General features: G+C 47.7%; 1 protein-coding gene across 27 annotated transcripts in view; it reads right to left on the reverse strand.

Annotated features, from left to right (window-relative positions):
• Positions 1-18239: 18239 nt before the first annotated feature.
• LOC100625134 (phospholipid-transporting ATPase IB) overlaps positions 18240-20453 on the reverse strand; it is a 163028-nt gene continuing 160814 nt past the window's right edge. For 22 of the 27 annotated variants that reach the window (XR_014818985.1, XR_014818987.1, XR_014818986.1 and 19 more), the window contains one exon: positions 18794-20330. Coding sequence is in view for 14 of the 27 variants with exons in the window: in XM_084981264.1 (XP_084837390.1) it covers positions 20200-20330 (131 nt within the window). In the remaining 13 variants the exon portion in view is untranslated. Of the gene's footprint in view, positions 20331-20453 lie in introns of all 27 variants that reach the window. The other 5 variants (XR_014818980.1, XR_014818981.1, XR_014818983.1 and 2 more) reach the window with 3 other exon arrangements.

Raw genomic sequence — 20453 nt, forward strand, 5'->3', positions numbered from 1 at the left:
GTCCCTAAAATGACAAAAGACAAATAAATAAATAAATAAAGCGCATTCTCTCACCAGCGTAGACGCAGAAGCAGTAACGCAGAAGAGGAAAAGAGGGGGTGAAATTCCTCAGCCCCTTCGTTCCTGAAGAACTTGTTAAATAAATTCCAGCCTCGGGGAGTTCCTGCTGTGGCTCAGTGGATTAAGAACCTGACATGGTGTCTGTGAGGATATGGGTTCAATCCTTGGCCTCGCTCAGTGGGTTAAGGATCTGGTGTGGCTGTAGCTGTGGCGTAGGCCGCCAGCTACAGCCGTGATTCCACCCCTACTCTGGGAACCTCCAGATGCAGCGGGTGTGGCCATAAAAAGAGCAGAAAACCAAAAGACAAAACACTCCAGCCTTGGAAGGAGGAGGGGTGTCTTCAGATAGCTGTGCTGTAGACAGGGCCAGGACTAGTTAAATTCTTGGGATTCCTTACTAGTATTCCTTGACTCTCACTATGCAATGGAGACGCATTAGGCTTTATAATAAAGAAAGCGGCAAACGCCACCCATCTTTGCTCTTCTGATGTTGGTCAAACCTCCTGACCCCCTTAAGGAAGGTACACATTTTAAAACAAGACCAGGTAGTTGCCCCTGTCAAGGTAGCTGACATCCCATCCCTGTGAGATTTTAATTAAAGTTTTGGAATAATATGCATCCTGAGCAGTTGTGAGAGTGGGGGGTGGGGGAGTGAGAAGGTGACCCCCTGCCCGAGGGCCACCTTCAGACCTGCTCGCCTGCGGGGGCAGAGGTGACGCAGTTCCAACTCCTGCGCAGTGGAAAGCCAGGCAGAGTGCGTTTCAGACGTGGACTATTTACGCTGATAGACGAGGTCAAGCAAGCTGGACGTGTGCGTGAGCACTGCATGGACTGGAACCTGAACACGCCGGGGCCGATGAATGGTCCTATTCCTAGAGGGAAATAAAGCCCGCATCTCTCACTGCACTGGGAGAAGGCTTGCCAACCGGATTGAACACAGGGGTCCCGCTATGAAGTGCTAAAACCACAGGAGAGGCCAACGCCGCTCTTTCAACTGAACCTCCCATTTCTGCCAGACTAATGCGGATGCACTGGAACATTCAGTATCCTCGCGGTAGAGTCTCAGAACCAAGTGCTAAGAAACGAAACAAAACAACACCAGCAAACAAACAAGCCCAAAACCTATTTCCTTCTAACTCACCCATACATTTCCAGAATCTGTCCAGGGCTGCCAAATGCAGCCCGATCTTTGAGAAAATATAAGCCATATGTTGTTTGATAGGAAGAGAGGGATTAAGACAGACTCCAAGTAATAAAATAAATGGGTTACTGACTCCAAGACACAGCTGTCACTGCTGTTTTCTGCATTATGGTGGGTCCTATTTGGGAAGTCTCAGAGGGGAAGCTGACGAGGGGCGTTGGTTTACTTGAAAGTAAATAAAGCCAGTGAATAAATCGAGCCTCCCAAATACAGAGGCACAATCACTCGTTGGTTCTGTGAGGAGCAGAGTGACACAGGCTGGTATTACAGTGGCAGAGTTATGGATGAGGAGCAAGCTCACTAGGCTGCAAGGTTCTTTTTGGAAGACAAAGGGAGTTCCCTGGTGGTCTAGAGGGTTAAGGATCGGGCATTGTCACTGCTGTGGCATGGGTTCCATCCTTGGCCCGGGAACTTCTGCATGCCATGGGTGTGGCCAAAAATAATAATAAAGACGGAGACAGCCAAGAACCAGCGCCTCATCCTTCTGCACGTGACAGAGTGAACACTGCCTCTGCAGGCAATTTTGGCACTGCTTGCCCTGTCTCCAGCTCAAGATTCCTCAGATAATGAACACTTGGAATTCTTTTTTGTTTTTCTTTTTAGGGCTGTACCTGTGGCACATGGAAGTTCCTGGGCTACGGGTCGATTCAGAGCTACAGCTGCCTGCCTATACCACAGCCACAGCAACGCGGGATCCGAGCCAAATCTGTGACCTACACACAGCTCATGGCAACACTGGATCCTTAACCCACTGAGCGAGGCCAGGGATCAAACCTGCATCCTTACAGAGACAAGTCAGCTTCTTCACCCACTGAGCCACAAGGGGAACTCCAACACTTGGGGTTCTGATCACTGACACATACTGAAGCTTTAAACTCCCTTAATTGATGAGCATGATGTATAATTTCACAACTGGTGGCAGATTTCAGCCAATTCCAGTCAGTTATTTCAGTGCTTTTTTTTCCAAAGACGTAAGCTAAGGGCAGTGTAAGTGCCGTGTCTGATTAACTAACTAAACTAGGAATTCTGGTTTGGGGGTTGTTCTTCCTTTGTCCCGGCAAATAATTTCAAGCCTGGAGAAGGGGTTGCATGAATAAGAAGAGCCTAAAACACACCTCTACACTCCTTCCCGGGAGTCAACCTCCGTTAACATTTGGGCAGCTGGTTCACAGCCAGACGATGACTCATAAACACAGACTAACCCTGCTCCTCGGATCTGGGACTGTGCCATACAGACATGCAGACCAACGCACCAACATCTCGAATGACACCCTGCTTGTTCGAACAGCACCAAACCCATTCTCTGACGCCGTGATTTGTGCTTTTTCCCTGCTCTCAACAATTATAAAATCTAAATCACCAGCTTGTTAAAACACATGATTTGAGGGCTCATGCCTAACAGCTTGGCTAGCTTTATACATATTTGGATGCTGAACTTTGGGCTCCAAGTGCTAAAATGAAGAGCATAGTTCTAAACTGTTCAAAACAGAAAACGAGAGGAAAGCCATAAACTTCCCGCTTTCGGGTCTTTGGCTCTTGAGCGCCATCTTCTGGCTAACAGTCTGCCGTGAGCTGGTCACCCTGAACACACCAGTTGTCACACTCAGTGACATCACCTAGCGCCTCCTGGGCACTAGATTGACATAAAAGAGAGGCACCGACGTCATAGCAGGAAAGTGGACTACATCCACAGGGGGAAACGTCATCTACAAGATCAGAAAGAAGATGCCCAGGAGGGAGTTCCCGTCGTGGCGCAGTGGTTAACGAATCCGACTAGGAACCATGAGGTTGTGGGTTCGGTCCCTGCCCTTGCTCAGTGGGTTAAGGATCCGGTGTTGCCGTGAGCTGTGGTGTAGATTGCAGACGCGGCTCGGATTCCGCGTTGCTGTGGCTCTGGCGTAGGCTGGCAGCTACAGCTCCGATTCGACCCCTAGCCTGGGAACCTCCATATGCCGCGGGAGCGGCCCAAGAAATAGCAACAACAACAACAACAAAAAGACAAAAGACAAAAAAAAAAAAAAAAAAAAAGATGCCCAGGAGGCTGAAAGGACCCCACTGCTTATTGGAAGCCCCCTGCAGGTTTTATGACCGGTGGGTGATGGAGGAGGAGGCAGGGATGAAGTTGGGGACCAGTCTTGGGGAGCTATCAGCTGACCACCGTGATTTAAAATCTTAGCTCTCCTCCAAGTCACAGCCCCTAAATCTAGGCTCCTTGAAGGCAAGACTCGGGTCCAATTTACCTCTGTTTCATCCACAGACTGTACAGTTTCTTGCTGAATGAGTGGAGTAAGGATGAGAAAGATTTATTTGCCCCTGTTCAACATGCAGGGGCATGCTGCTAAAGTGTGAGTCTGAAACACACAAATATTAAAGTAATACATTATTAGAGTACACAATTGCAAAATACCTAGGAACTACAAGCTTTTCAGCAGCCAAAATTATACACCTCTTTCTGTATAGTAACGTTTTAAATTTGTCCCTGAAATCCAACCTGTTTGTAGACGCCCATGATCCACTTAGAATCCGAATATTCTAGATGTGGAATGGGCTACATAAGTTGATATACTTTCCATCCCAAATAAATCATTATCCTATTGGGTTTGAAACGTCATCATAAATAATTACACAGATTGCATACACTTTGGGAGCCTGTTCTGGATTTGATTATATTTGCAACATATCCTTAAAACACGTGAAATCACTGTCACGATGCTATTGGCTGTCTGCTTGCAACAAGGCGTGGAGACAGCCTTCTATACAACATTAAATCCGTTCTTTGTAGCAGAGTGGCCCAGGCACACATACACATACATTCTTTTGCACATACTACCTTCCATCATGTTCTGTCCCAGGGGACTGGACGTAGTCCCCTCTGCTGGACAGGAGGACCTCATCTCCCACCCATTCTAAATGTAATAGTTTGCAATCCACTAACTCCAAACTCCCAGGCCATTCCACTCCCTGTCCCCTCCCCCTCCCCCTCCCCCTCCCCCTTGGCAACTACACATCTGCTCTTCATGTCCTGATCTGTTTCTGTTCTGTAGACAGGTTCATTTGTGCCATATTTTAGATTCCAGGTGTAAGTGATATCATATGGTATTTGTCTTTCCCTTTCTGACCGACCTCCCTTAGTATGAGAATTTCTAGGTGCACCCATGTTGCTGTGAATGGCATAATTTCATTCCTTTTTATGGCTGAGTAGTATTCCATTGCGTCTGTGTACCACGTCTTCTTAATCCTTTCCTCTGTGGATGGACATTTAGGTTGCTTCCATGTCTTGGCTGTTGTGAATAGTGCTGCTGTAAACATAGGGGTGCGTGGATCTTTTTTTTTTTTTTTTTTTGTCTTTTTTTTGTCTTTTGTCTGTTGTTGTTGTTGTTGTTGCTATTTCTAGGGCCGCTCCTGCGGCATATGGAGGTTCCCAGGCTAGGGGTCCAATCGGAGCTGTAGCCACCGGCCTACGCCAGAGCCACAGCAACGCGGGATCCGAGCCGCGTCTGCAACCTACACCACAGCTCACGGCAACGCCGGATCGTTAACCCACTGAGCAAGGGCAGGGACCGAACCTGCAACCTCATGGTTCCTAGTCGGATTCGTTAACCACTGCGCCACGACGGGAACTCCCGCGGATCTTTTTGAATTATAGTTTTGTCCAGATAGAGGCCCAGGAGTGGGATTGCTGGATCTTATGGTAGTTCTATATTGAGTTTTCTGCGGAACTTCCATTGTGTTTTCCATAACTGTTATTTGTAGACTTTTTGATGATGCCCATTCTGACTGGTGTGAGGGGATACCTCATTGTAGTTTTGATTTGTATTTCTCTAGTGGTGATGTTGAGCATTTTTTCAACAATGTTAAATTTAAATCCTCAAGGGATGGGATCCTTTTGGCATACACATTCCCCATCCTTAACTCCGTGTCTGCTTTGACTAAAGAAGCTTCGATGATAAGTTTCACCAGGGGTCAAAATATGATGTCATAAGGTAACAAATCCTGACCAAAAGGCAAAACAGGAGGAAACAGCATGGCCTTTGTTGAGACATACTCTGTGCCATATTTTGTTATACACGCTGCCTTATGGAGTCTTCTTTAAATTTTATTTTATTGAAGCATAGTTGGTTTACAATGTTGTGTTAATTTCTGCTGCACAGCAAAGTTACTCATCTATATATATATATACATATAGTCTTTTCCTTATTCTTTTCCATTATGGTTCATCACAGAATACTGAACATAGCTCCGTGTGCTGCACAGTAGGACTCTGTTGTTGATCCATCCTATGTACTCTAGTTTGCATCTGCTAATCCCAAACTCCTAATCCATCCCCCTCCCACGCTCTCCCCCTTGGCAACCACAAGTTTGTTCTCTATGTCAGTGGGTCCATTTCTGTTTCATAGATAAACTTATGTGTGTCCTAGTTTAGATCCCACATATAAGTGATATATGGCATCGTCTTTCCCTGTCTGACGTACTTAGCTTAGTCTTATCATCTCCAGGTCCATCCATCTTGCTGCAAATGGCATGATTTCATTTTTTTAATGCTACCTAATCTTCTAAAACCCGTTTGGGAGCGCAGTCACACCCAGAGCTCAGCTTTAGTCCTGGTGCTCAGCTGAAACCTACCATTCGCCTTTGGCTTCAGCTTTGGAAGCTACTTCCATGAAACTTCTGGTGTCCTTGGACTTGCGAATGATCAAGGGTCACCTGCTTGCACAGATTTACCACTGTTATCTAATCACTTTAACAACATCCGCAGTATGAACCTGCTGTGATATTTAGATTATTGTTAATATTGAAAGACATACAAACAACTCGTACAGCTCAACAACAAAAGAACAAACAACCCAATGGAAAAATGGGCAGGAGACCTAAATAGACATTTCTTCAAAGAAGACATACAGATGGCCATGAAAAGATCACCACATGAAAAGATGCTCAACATCACTGATTATTAGAGACACATGCAAATCAAAACTACAGTAGGCATCACCTCACACCAGCCAGAATGGCCATCATTGATGAGTCTACAAATAACAAATGGTAGAGAGGGTGTGGAGAAAAGGGAACCCTCCTACACTGCTGGTGGGAATATAAACTGGTGCAACCACTATGAAGAACAGAGTGGAAGTTCCTCAGAAAACTAAACCTAGAACTACCATATGATCCAGCAATCCCACTCCTGGGCAGATAGCCAGACAAAACCACAATTCAAAAAGATACGCACACCCCTATGTTCACTGCAGCACTATTCACAACAGCCAAGACAGAGGAAAAGATTAAAAAGATGGGGTACACAGACACAATGGAATACTACTCAGCCATGAAAAGAATGAAATAATGCCATTTGCAACAACATGGATGCACCCAGAGATTTTCATACTAAGTGAAGCAAGTCAGAAAGAGAAAGACAAATACCATATGATGTCATTTATATGTGGAATCTAAAATATGGCACAAATAAACCTACCTACAAAACAGAAACAGACTCACAGACATGGAGAGCAGACTGGTTGCCAAGGAAGAGGGGGCAGGGAGTGGGATGGACTGGGAATTTGGGGTTAGCAGATGCAAACTGCTACATTTAGAATGGATAAGCAATGAGGTCCTGCTGTACAGCACAGGGAACTATATCCAGTCTCTTGGGATAGAACATGACGGAAAACAATGCATGACAAAGAATGTACATATATGTATGACCAGTCACAATTTCTATGCAGCAGAAATTGGCACAATGTAGTAAATCAACCATACTTTAATTTAAAAAATTCAAAGGAGTTCCCAACGTGGCGCAGCAAAAACGAATCTGACTAGGAACCATGAGGTTGCAGGTTCGATCCCTGGCCTCACTCAGTGGGTTAAGGATCCGGCATTGCCATGAGCAGTGGTGTAGGTCGCAGACGCGGCTCGGATCCTGCGTTGCTGTGGCTGTGGTGTAGGCCAGCAGCTGTAGCTCCGATAAGACCCCTAGCCTGGGAACCTCCATATGCCGTGCCATGGGTACAGCCCTAAAAAAAGACCAAAAAATAAAAATAAAAACATTTAAAAAATCAAAAACATTATTGAAAGGTAGTATTTAATTTCAGAAATAGGTAAGCATTCCTCATGAAGCTTGGAATGAAAATCTCTTATGTGTTTAGAGGTTGGAATTCCATCGCTCAGTTGAATTATAAATCCGTATTCGCTATAGCAAGACCACGGTGAGTGTGAAAATTGTGAAGGTGCTTTAAAAGGACGCATGGAAGCTTCACGATACATATCCTTTTTTGCGTCAACAAACAAAATGCAAATTTAAATGATAATATGTGGCAGAATAATCAAGATTAATAGATTACATCACAATTCTAGACCTTGGAGAAGGGCTTTGGTAAACCAGCATTATTAACATTAAATAAAGTGGCATTTAAGAACTCTCTGTATTGTTCTTTTTAATTCTATGTAAGTCATGATGATCCTTAGAAGAGAAAGTACTTTTTGGAAATTCTTCAGTTTTTGTAAGGATGCTTTAAAATCAGTAACATTAATCTTGCCACTTAAAATTTCACAAGGAAAAATTCCCAAATCATTCTACAACAATGCCCGTGCGGTAAATGAGCTCTAATCCAGATGTAATAAAGATTAAAGGAAGCATAATATATACATCTTTTTTTTTTGTCTTTTGTCTTTTGTCTTTTTAGGGCTGCACCCTCGACATACGGAGATTCATTCCCAGGCTAGGGCTCTTATGGGAGCTACAGCTGCTGGCCTACACCACAGTCACAGCAACGCAGGATCCGAGCCGCGTCTTCGACCTACACCACAGCTCACGGCAACACCGGATCCTTAACCCACTGAGTGAGGCCAGGGATCGAACCCGCAACCTCATGGTTCCTAGTCGGATTCGTTTCTGCTGCGCCACGATGGGAACTCCCAGAATATATGTATCTTAAAATGAGTTATTCAAATCCCTTGCTTCTCTACCAACCAGAGGTGAAAGTGGGTTCTACCTAGAATTGTAAAGAGGTAGGTAGCTACCAGAGAAATCAAGCAGCTGGCAGTGAAGAAATTATTGTTTCTTCCCCATGATGCCAAATTTATAACATTACATTTGAAGAAATTTTAATAACCAAAGCATGTTCAGGTAGTCGGTTGACTGAAAAAAACTCTGATTCTCTACCCTCCACATATGCATGGCCTTTGCGGTGCAGCTTTGAAGCCCTTCCTCGCAAGGGGTGGGGTCTCCTACCACCACTGAGTCTGGACGGCTCTCCGATGTACATTAGCCGGCAGAAGGCAGCACAAGTGACCGATGTGCCGGCTCTGAGCCTCAGCCTGGGGCCTCGTGGCTCAGTTCTCACTCTGTAACCCTGCCACACCCCGAGGACACGCTCCACCATCTGCTGGAGGATGGGGGTCCACATGGCGCAGAGATGTGCTCTGGAGCTGATGCCATCCTGTTCCGCCAGCCCCACAGCTGCCCTCGCAGGTGACGGCCACCATGTGGGCAAGCAGACGTGAGCCAGCTGAGAAGCCCCGGGTCTGGCCCGATCCGCACCACCTCCCAGCAGACCAAAACAACAGGGAGCCGTCAGTGCCTGTTATCGTGCGCCCCCCCAAGTTTTGCAATACTGGTGACACAGCATTATTGTGACAACAGACAACTGATAGAGGTCGGGATTCTTCCCTAATAACAATATCTGGGGTATTCTTTTATTCCAGAAATCCACTTTGTGGTGGTGATATTTGGCTTTGCCACAATGACCATTTAGGAATCCCAACATTTGGCCCAAGCAGAGATCTGGTGCGTCTTGATGGGACAAGAATGACCGCCTCCGATCTACAATAACAAGCACGCGTACACACACACCTGAGGCCCAGGAGGGTGTGCAAGCTGTCTCAAGTCCAAGTCAGGTTGATCTGACTCCAGAACTCTCTTAAGAGTGGGCTACATTCTCCCTCTCGCACAGCCTCTGGGATGAGCTCCAGCAAGAATGAAGGAAGTTGCTTTACAAGAAGTCACCTTGTGGCCTGATGGACGGTTTCTTCTCGGTAGGAAGTGAAGAGACGCTTGCATTTGAAAACAGATATCCATATATGGAAACCAACTGGATTTTCTGGGAAAAGGGAGTCTGGAGAGAAGAGAGTGTTACAGCCCACAGCACACACTGGCACAGACGCAGTAACAGCGCATTGAGTTAATGAAACTTACACACCGATGTTGCACATTCAGAGACGTGTCCCAAGAGAGGACAGCTCTGAAAATGATGGTTTTCTAACGCCATCTTTCGGTTATTCTCCTGACACATTTACTCTAAAACTAGGCAAAGGATTGTCTGACCACACACCTCTTGGTCTAAGGCCCTCCTTCCAGGAGGTCAAAGTCTCCTTTGAGGGAACGGGTGAGTGAAGCAGCCTTTGTAAGAGACACAGGGGACAACCTCTCTTATATAACATTATAAATCAACATAGCAGAAACTGGCAGGGCATTGTAAATCAACTATAACAAAAAAAATTAAAATCTTTTTTTAAAAAAAAAAAAAAAAAACAATCAACGTTATGGCAGTAAGTTTCCCAAGCACACCATGTTTCGCTGTGCCCTGCGCCTGTGCCCGCGCTCACCACGAAACGCCGTCTCCATCTGTCACGACGCAGTCCACACCCTTGACCCACGACCCCCTTTCTGGACCCCACTACTCTGTCCTCTGGATTTGCTTTTGCTGCACAACTTGCTTGCGAGTACAAATTCGAGTGAAAGAACGCATACGGACTGGACGGAGAAGAGCAGTGGTTCTAGTGGTGGTTTCAGGACGGTGCTGGAAATGCAGATTCCCAGGCCTGGCTCCAGACCCACGGAGTCAAAATCTGGATCGAGGCCCCAAAACTCATGTTCCCACAAACCCTGCTGTGGTTCTGATGCCCGCGGAGCGCACGGAACAGCGGGGAGGAGGAGGTGTCCTTCCACGTGGCCTTTGTGTCTTCATACACTTGAAGTCTGGGTCCTGTGCTCACGTCTGAGGGGAACCCACAGGGCTGACCTTCCTAGCTCTCTGCTCCCGGAGCCCCCTGGAGGAGCCGGGGCCCCCTGGTCCCCAATCTCTGCTCCCAGAGCCCCCTGGAGGAGCCGCGGTCCCCTGGTCCCTGGCTGGGTTTCTGCAGATCGGGGACAAAAGTGGAAAGGGGCAGTAGGAGAAGGAGCCAGCTGGCTGCTGGTGGCCTCCTCACTGGCCCCAGCTCCCCTACTCCTAAAGCTTAACCCTCCGCTGCTCTCACAAGTCAAAGCACCTTACATGTCATGCGAAAAATATTCCCCAGCAAAGTGCTTTGCCTCCAGCTGTGAAATTGATTAGTGGCCTAAAGTCCCTGAAGAGTCTCTACTGGCAGCTGGAGCTGCTATTTTAAAACTGCAGAGGAAAAGTGTGTGTGAGAGAGGAAGAGAGCTGTGTATTATGTACACGGAAAAGTTTGGGGAAAAAAAAAAAAAAAAAACCCAAAACGTTTTTCCCCCTGAAAGTTAAGGAATTGCACACTCAGGAGAAGAAACGTGACTTAATTTTACCTTCTATGTGAGAGTTTTTGTGCTGGACTAGCCTAAGTTTTTAGTTAATTGTTCCAAAGCTACTTCGAAGTCAGCACGAAATTCACCTGGTTGGGATTTAAGAGACTGTGGATGAGAAGGCGAGAAGCAGCCAGTGCAGATTCCGGGGAAGGTGTGCACTTGGCTGAACGCCTGGCCAGGGCAGCTGCTGCATGCATTCAGAAGCTCTGCCCCAAGCCCGGGACGCAAATCAAAAGTGCCTGATGCCATAAACGTGATGGACTCAAATAAGCAGGCAGATCTGGATTGTTTTTCCTCTGAATTCGTTGCTTTCCCTGAGATTTATTTAGTTTTAATTTTATTGGAATATAGCTGACTTACAAAGTTGTGTCAGTTTCAGGCTGTACAGCAAAGTAAATCAGCTGTACAGATACACGTATCCATTCCTTTGTGGATTCTTTTCCCATATAGGTTATTACACAGTATTGAGTAAATACCCCTGTGCTACAGAGTAGGTCCTTGTTACCTTTTTTATATATAGTTGTGTGTATATATCAATCCCAACCGTCTAATGTATCCCTCCACCCGCCACGTTCCCTCTTTGGTAAACCAAAATTTGGTTTCGAAATCTTTGAGTCTGTTTCTTTTTTGCAAGTTCTACTGTATCATTTTTCTTAGATTCCACATATTAGTGATATATGCTATTTGTCTTTCTCTGTTTTAAGATGATCATCTCTAGCTCCATCCATGCTGTTGCAAATGGCATTATTTCATGCTTTTTATGGCCAAGTAATATTCCACTGTATGTACATACCACAGCTTCTTTATCTGTTCCCCTGCTGATGGACATTTAGGTTGCTTTCATGTCTTGGCTATTGTAAACAGTACTGCTGTGAACACTGGAGTGCATGTATCTTTCCAAATTATAGTTTTTCTCTGGATAGACGCCCAGGAGTGGGGCTGTTGGATCATGTGGTAGTTCTATATTTAGGGGTTTTGTTTTGTTTTGGTCTTTTTAGGGCCACACCTATGACATACAGAGGTTCCCAGGCTAGGCTCAAATCAGAGCTGCGCCGCTGGCCTACACCACAGCCACAGCAATGTGGGATCCGAGCTGCATCTGTGACCTACACCACAGCTGATAGCAATGCCAGATCCTTAACCCACTGAGTGAGGCCAGGAATCGAACCTGTATCCTCACAGATACCAGTCAGGTTCGTTACTACTGAGCCACCCCAGGAACTTCTATATTTAGTTCTTTAAAAGTTTAGTTGAAACCTGTGGATCATTCACTGCTGGAGGACGTGAGGACACTAACCCTGCAGAAAAGTCCCGCTGTGGGCTTGGCCAGAACTTTACCCAGCATGTGCTTATGTGGAAGACGTGCATGAAGCATGTTATCCACAGGATGGAGACAAGATGCGTGATGCTGAGCAGAGCTCGGAGGAGACAGGAAAGGAAATGAAGCTCTAAGCTGCGCGAAGGAGAGGAGAGGGCAGCCTCTGCAAAGACACAGGGGTCTGCAAAGAGATGGGGGAGTCGTGCCTGGAGGAGCCCTGGAGAGGGGCTGGAGTCCGGGGCAGGGAGGAGAGGTCAAGCGGGGCCAGCAGGGGGACCTGGTGTTCAACTGTCTCCAGCGGGGTTGCCAAGGTTACATCGCTGGATGCTAACTCTACCGGGAGCCTGAAGATGGCCCGGACGGGTGAGAGGAAGAGGGCAGAGGGCTTGGTCGGAGAGAATGAGAAGAGCAAACTAAGGTTTGTCATTTTTCTCCTGATAGTTACACAACACGTCCTGGCTGCTCCCACAACCAAAGCTGTTCTGTCCCTGAACCAAAGCGAGCAAACACGTCAGGATTTCTGAAGGGGGAGCATCAGATTCACTGCTAGGAGATCACTGCCAATTTGGAAAGTGAAACCACTTCTTTTGAAATGTCCCAGTATCATTCAGGAAGGGACGGGGAAATTGGTTTTGTGTTTTGGGTTTTGGGGGTTTGTTTGTTTGTTTGGTCTTTTTAGGGCCACACCTGTGGCATATGGAGATTCCCAGGCTAGGGGTCAAGTCGGAGCTATAGCTGCTGGCCTACACCACAGCCACAGCAACACCAAATCCGAGCCACATCTGTGACCTACACCATAGCTCACGGCAGCACAGGATCTTTAACCCACTAGCGAGGCCAGGGATCAAACCCGCAACCTCATGGATACTAGCCGGGTTCGTTAATCCCCGAGCCATGACAGGAACTCCAGAAAATGAGTTTTAATCATTGGCTAGATGGGGTTAAAAATGTTGAAAACCACAGTTCTTGCTGTGGCGCAGTGGGTTACGAATCCAACTACGGCAGCTCAGGTCACTGCTGAGGCACGGGTTCAGGCCCCGGAACCTCTGTATGCCATGGGTGCAGCCATTTAAAAAATGTTGAATACTACTGCTCCTAAAGTACCTTCCACAAATTTATCCAGGTAACAAATATTGGTGAAACAATATGATGCCTACCATTTACGTTTTGTTTTGTTTACTGGTGGTTGTTTTCCCAGTTAGTGTTTTCCAGGGACTGCCTCCTTCTCTGTGCACAAGGCACCATATTTTTTTCCTACAGCTCCTTTTGAACACATCCGAATATTCTGCAGGGGAAGGATGCTGCCTGACAGAAGGGGGAGCCCACTTCCAGGCCTCAGCTTCTGTCTGGGAGCAAATTCTGTGAAACAAATATTCATCTATTGGCCCAGAGGTTTATTTGTGGTTAATACATACCCAATCGATTTTTCCCCAGTGCATTAGGAAAACCAAGTTTAAAACAGGAAAATGTATATACTGTGAAAAAAACACAGATCTCATAGGTGGAAAAGAAAGCAACAAACATTCAACTTTGGAAGTGAGTGTGTTCTTTAGACACTAGGGAGCCAGCTGGCCAGAGGAAAAACTCTCTCCTGCCCCCTGGTGTCTTTTGGTCTGACTTGCAGCATTCTTAAGATTTTTCAATTATTTCAAAAGAAAAGATTCTTGTAGTTTTCCCCCTAATTCAGAACAGTTCCTATAACAGCAAATGAATTCTAATTCCCCATCCTTACTTATGAGATAGCTTATTAATTATTATAATGATTATTCAAACATCTATTTAAATATGCCAGAAGGCCTGGTATTTGCCGGTGGCGGTGTAAACTTGGCAGTTTTTTGGGTTTTTGTTTGTCTTTTTGCTGTTTCTTGGGCCGCTCCCGCGGCATATGGAGGTTCCCAGGCTAGGGGTCGAATTGGAGCTGTAGCCGCCGGCCTATGCCACAGCCACAGCACCGTAGGATCCGAGCCACGTCTGCAACCTACACCACAGCTCACGGCAACGCCGGATCATTAACCCACTGAGCAAGGGCAGGGACCGAACCCGCAACCTCATGGTTCCTAGTCGGATTTGTTAACCACTGCGCCACGACGGGAAGTCCAAGTTGGCAGTTTTGAATGCTGCTCTAACCTAGCGCAGATCTAAGACAATCAAATAAGCAGCTAGCAAAACCAACCAACCAAAGAGGCCATTAAAGAAAGAAACCCCATTTCAGAGAAATAGGTGATCAGAAGAGTGGAGAGAATGGCATACGTACACATATATATATATTTGGTGTTACCCCTTGTACCAGAACCTTCTGAAATTGGATGTTTAAAAAAATCATCCTAAAAAGCATTAACAAAATTAAAGGCCAGACGGCAGACTTTGGGGAAGCATTTCTCACCCATGTGACTTTTGCTTGGAGGAGGAAACAGAACACAGGGCTCAGAGAATAGATTTCCTTACTTGCTGTGTCCAGAGCCAAACGTCCAACTTCTCAAGCCTGAGGCTGAGCCCCCAGCACCCCACCTGGGGCACATAAGATCCCAGCAAATGTTTGTTTTTTGCGCTATTCAGAATGAATAACACAACGTGACAGGGCCTCAAAGACGTGATACAAAACAGTGACCCCATCACAACGTCACTAATCAGCATTGCAATCAGCAGCAGGTTGGGTCATTTTGAGACGCTGACTCCTCATGCACTGGGGTAGATTTTGCTGCGATTCACCCACAAAGCCCTCTAAGACAGTCCTACAGGGGGACCTGGCTGTCACACACCCCTCCTTGCTTCCCTACACCCAAAGTCACAAGGCACCACTTCTTAGAGACCAATTCGTGTGGTTGCTCAAAAGCTTTCTAAGGCTTAAAGGCTAGTGAAACTGGCTAATGAAACAGAGCTCATCATGATGAGATGATGACTCAACTGTCCTCAAAGAGAACCTGCTGGGAGCCCGGAAAAGCCCAGAGGTTCACGTTCCCCACTGCAGGTGCAGCCTAGCGGCTAAGTTAACCCAGGCTGACCCGTCAGTCAGGCTGCAGGGCCCGGGCACAGGGAAACCCAAACCCTGTAAGGGTGCTCTGAGTTCAGCATCAGCTCCGTGTGGGGACGCAGGCTTCTCCATCTTAGCGGTCCTCACACAGCTCAGCCAGACCTGGGCGTATTAAAGATCAGCTACACCGACGAGTCAACCGACAGCGGCACGCAGGTGCCACCGGCTTGCGGATGCGTCCGAGGCCCTGTGCGCTGCCCACGTGGACAGTTCAAATGCACCGAGGGGCGCGGGACGCGGCGGGGCGCACTGGAGCGCGCGGGAGCCCCGAGGAGCTGTTTGCGAACACCGACCGGTGGGAGAAGCGACGAGTTTCCGAATCCTCGGACCCGGGGCGCACGGCGCCCCTGCGTCGTCTCGAGGAACAAGTCTCCGCTACGCCGCGCTGCCAGCCGCGCTGCCAGCCGGCGCGCAGAACGGCCGCCCGCGTTGGGGCGGAGTAGGAGGAAGCCGGGTTTAGAGAACACGCCTCGTGGCGCTTCTGGCCTTCGAGCTCTACCGTAAAGGCGGCTCCAGCTGACCCAGCCTAGATGGCCCCGTTCCCGTGCCCAACGGGGTCTCGGGGAGCCTCTCCCCTCTAGCTGATTCACATACACGTGCCGCGCGGCGCACACAGCCATGCACACACCTGTGTACACACAGCCGCCCACCTCTCCCTCGGCTCCCTCCAGCCGCGGGCAGCGAGCGGATCCGCCCACCGAGGTGTCGGGCGGCCCCGCCACACCAGGCCCCGCCCCTCCCGGCTCCGCCCCTCCCGGCTCCAACTGCTTGACCCCAGCCCGGCCCCGCCCCTCCTGAGCCCCGCCCCAACGAGCCCGGCCCCGCCCCTCCCGCTCCCCCGCCCCCTGCACTCACCTGGAGCGGCTCCAGAGGGTTTCGTAGTAAGAAGGAACCAATAGGGAGTTCCCACTGTGGCTCAGCAGTAAAGAACCCGACGAGTAACCATGAGGATGAGGATTCGATCCCTGGCCCCGCTCGGCGGGTTAAGGATCCAGCGTTGTGTAGGACGCAGATGCTCCAATTCTTCCATATGCGCACATGCGGCCCTGAAAAAAAGAGCGGAAGCCTGATAACTTGGGTGGTTTAGCAGGAGCTAGGGTGGCTGTGGTTGGCGGGGGCGCAACCTGCCGTGGGCTTTGGGGCCACTTTGGGCGGCTTGCTTTCTTCCTCCCAGGTGCATTTCGGTCTGAGCGAGCGGGAGGGTAGCGCCGGGTGGGATCAACCGCCAGACTCCACCCTGCGCAGACCACCACCCAGCCGGCGCCCTGCTCCCCGCTCGGCCCCGCCCCCGCGGTGGGGCCTGACTCGCCGAGCCTCCCTCCCGGTCCCTCCAGATTGCCCTGCCCGCCTGCAGCGGAAGGAGTGCTGACAGCTCAAGCTCCAAGGGACTCTAGGGACAGCCGCCTTGTTCTACAGCAACGAAGTTCTTGAGCAGTGACTTGTCCAAGGATATCTTAATCAGTTTTTGTTTGTGTTTAGTTTTCAACATATCGAAGGTGGCAGGTCTCTCTGGGCACAGTTCATAAATGAAAAACTTTAAGGAAGTTTCCTTGTGTCGCTGCGGGTTAAGGATCCAGCTTTGCCACAGCTGTGGTTCAGGGAGCAACTGTGGTGCCGGTTCTATCCAAAACCTCCACATCTCCTGGGAGTGGCAAACACAAAACAAAACAACACCACCACTTTAAAATAACTGGACAAGGAGTTCCCGTCGTGGTGCCGTGGTTAACGAAACCGACTAGGAACCATGAGGTTGCAGGTTCGATCCCTGGCGTTGCTCCTTAGGTTAAGGGTGCAGCGTTGCTGTGAGCTGTGGTGTAGGTTGCAGACGCGGCTCGGATTCCACGTTGCTGTGGCTCTGGCATAGGCCGGTGGCTATGGCTCGGATTAGACCCCTAGCCTGGGAATCTCCATATGCTGAGGGAGCAGCCCTAGAAAAGGCAAAAAGACAAAAAGACCAAAAATAAATAAATAAATAATAAAATAAAATAACTGGACAAAATGCCAACTGGAGGGGTAAAAGCCCGAATTCAGGGAAAACCTGATCTTGCAGTTGGTACATGACCGTTTGTTCCTGCTCAACACTGCATTTTATTCTATTTGGTGGGGGATCAGTAGTGGAACAAATGCAGACGTCAGCAGAATGGACCAAACCCCCCAGGGCCACCTGTGGCTGTGGCCGGCCAGCAACTGAGAGGAAACGGACAGACCACGGGTTCCATCTAGTGTCCTAGTTCCTAAGAAACCCAGCAGCACAACAGAAAGCCTGAGCACCGTATTGGGAAAGGCAGGCTGGTAAAAAAAGACCACATGTCTTTAATCGGTTTCTTTCCTTTTCTGGAGCTTCCTGAGTAGAAGTGAGTCTTTAACAAGGTGCTTTGGAAAAGAAATTTTCCCAAATAATTTACCTCGGATAGTCTGTAGTTGCGTTAGATTTCATGTCAAGAAATCTTTTCTTGGCGAGACTCAGTGGCTGGGGAAAGGATATTTCAAGGGCTAGGCAAGACTGTCAAGGTAAATTTTGTCATTAATAGGTTTCCCTAACCAGATTGTGACCTGTATAAAGTCGGGCAACTGGTTTTTCTTGCTTTCTGCTGTCCCTGGAGGGCCTTGCAAAATGTGTTGTACATCCTATCTGAATAATGAATATTTACGACAAGCACATAAAAAGCATGCATGAACCGCGGAATGGGTCTCGTCGTCCCGCAGTCACTCACGTAACCCACGTATCAGCAAGGGCACCCTATTTACCCGCATTTAGTTCACGCCAACGCATTCCCCCTCCACCCTCCCCTTCGCCTGCGCCTGCTCAACTAAATCATCGACAAGGACCTGGGTTTTCGCCGTCTCTTTCCTCCACCATCCTCTGAGGGCTGGCTTGGCCTCCAGGTAGTGGGACAAAGGCCGGTACATTTCGAGAAAGCCACCAAAGACGGGACTCGTCTTTCCGCTTACTCATCTCCAGCATGTGCTTGTCTAAACACGTGGAGATGACTTCTGTCCTTCTTTACACCATCTCTAATGCCTCCCAGCAATGCTTCACGATGTTCAGTGTTCAGGACCACTTTGCTCATTTATTCCCGAATGTAAATCCCTGCTGTAAGTGGTATTTCCTTTTTGGTTTTATTAAGATTGTATTGATCAGTCTGGGGAGAAGTGACATCTCAACAATAATGACCGTTCCAATCCATAAACATAGTAAATCTCTTCATTTACTGTCTTATTAATTTTTTCCCATTTTTTTCTCAGTGCCTAGATCTCATACATATATATACACACACACACATATATATATTCTAGACTTATACTTATTTCCTGTTGTTTAATGATAGTGTAAATGTTACCTCAAAAGAAATTTCGGAGTTCCCGCTGTGGTGCAACAGGATCAGCAGATCAGTGGTGTCTGCAGCACCAGGACACAGGTTCAGTCCCCACACTAGCACAGTGGGTTAAAGGATCTGATATTACCACACTTGCAGTATAGGTGGCAACTGTGGCTCAGATCTAATCCTTAGTTCAGAAATGCCATGTGCTGCAGAGCAGCCAAAAATGAAGGCATGAATGAATAAATAAATAAATAAATTTTAAAAAGAAATTTCATTTTCTAACTGTTGCTAGCATATAAAAATGCAATTGAGTTTTATATGGACCTTGTAGCTTCAAAATCTCTTAATTTTATTAGGTGATTTTAAAACCCAACAGCTTTACTGAGATGTAATTCATATACCATAAAATCCACCCTTAAGCATATAATTCATTATTTTTAGAATATGACAGAATCATGCAAACTGTGCCACCGTCTAAATGTAGGACATTTTCATCATGCTCAAAAGAAACACTGTGCCCACGGGCAGTCACTCCACATTCTGGGCGACATCCACTCCCCCCAACCCAAAGCGACCGCCAGTCTATATGGATAGACTTGCTAATGAGTTTCCTGTAACTGGAATCATATTGCATGTGGCCCCTTAAAACTGGCTTTTTTTACTTAGCATAATGTTTTTAAGGTTTATCCATGTCATGCATCTTCCATTCTTTTTACAGCCAAATAACATCCCATTGTATGGATATAGCAGATTTGTTTATCTGTTTGTGGGTAAATTTTTGAGATATTTATCAGGCTTTTCTCCTGTTGTTTTCCTTGTTGCCTTAGCTCCATTCTAACAAGTGTCAGGCTTTTCAGTTCATTTCCTCAGAGGAGTCATCTAATGGCACAGTAAACAGAAGCAGCCCTCGAGAATTCTTGGCCTTTGCTTCTTAAAAACTCACTAAGGAGAATAAGGCTTGAGAAAGGGGCCTCTCCCCTGGGCTACAGGACGGGATTGAAAGACCCGTCTTTGTGCCTCCAAGTGCACTGAGGAGGCAACGCATCCTAGGAGAGAAATGTTAGGGTCTGAAACCCTGGGAAGTTTGCACTCGCCTAAGGCAGAGCCACAAGAACGGCTGAGGTGGAATTTTCCACCAGCCCTGGTGCACGGAGGGATCAGAGGGAGCATAACGCGATGTGGTCATTCTGAGGCCCAAGGTTAGTCTGTGCCACACACGCTCGTTGTGTGAGTTCCTCGAAATCAAGAATCCGGTGCACCTTTCAGACACACACAATACAACTCAAACACGATAGGACTTCCGCGTCGAAAAGTGCTTTATATCCCGCCTTGTGCCCTTAATCTGTGAGTTTGCAAAAGATAAAGTTGCTGCACCCCCTTCCCATCAAGCAAGACAAGCTCACTCTGTAACTTCATGTCCTTTACCTTTTTTCCCAAAACAACCTGGACCAAAATTTAAATCTGGGGGAAACATAATGCTTTGAATTTTATCCTTCAGACTGAACTGATAAAGTGGCTCCTCGCCACAGAAAACTAAATACAGAACGTAAAACACTGAGGACAAACTGAGAAAAAGCAAAGAGGGGTCCCCATCGTTTATAGCCAAGGATCACGCCTCCATGGATACATACGTAACCACCCAGCCAGAGCCGCGGGAAGCCGTGTGGAGACACGCTGGCTCGAGGACTCGGTCTCAGGGAAGGACGTGAACGTGCAGGATGCAGGGCCCAGACCTTACTCGAAGATGGACTCGGAAAAGGCAGTGGAAAAAGTCCTCCTGGTTTTGCTTTTGGTGGTGTCATAAGAACGGACCAGTTCTTCCTGAGAAATCACAGCGTGCTCGACTTGAGAAAATGCATACCCTCCTGCAAGAGCAAAGCACAGGGACGCTGTGAGCGCACACAGAGCATAGAGAGAACATTCCGGCGACAGAAACTCAAACTCCTGCTGGACTGGCACACACTGGTCACAGCCAGGCCAGGGACCGA

This window comes from Sus scrofa, chromosome 11, assembly GCF_054392235.1.
Source record: "Sus scrofa isolate SSC_HxYL_T2T_F1_AM1 chromosome 11, Sscrofa_HxYL_maternal_Yorkshire_Landrace_v2.0, whole genome shotgun sequence".
Classification (NCBI taxonomy): domain Eukaryota; kingdom Metazoa; phylum Chordata; class Mammalia; order Artiodactyla; family Suidae; genus Sus; species Sus scrofa.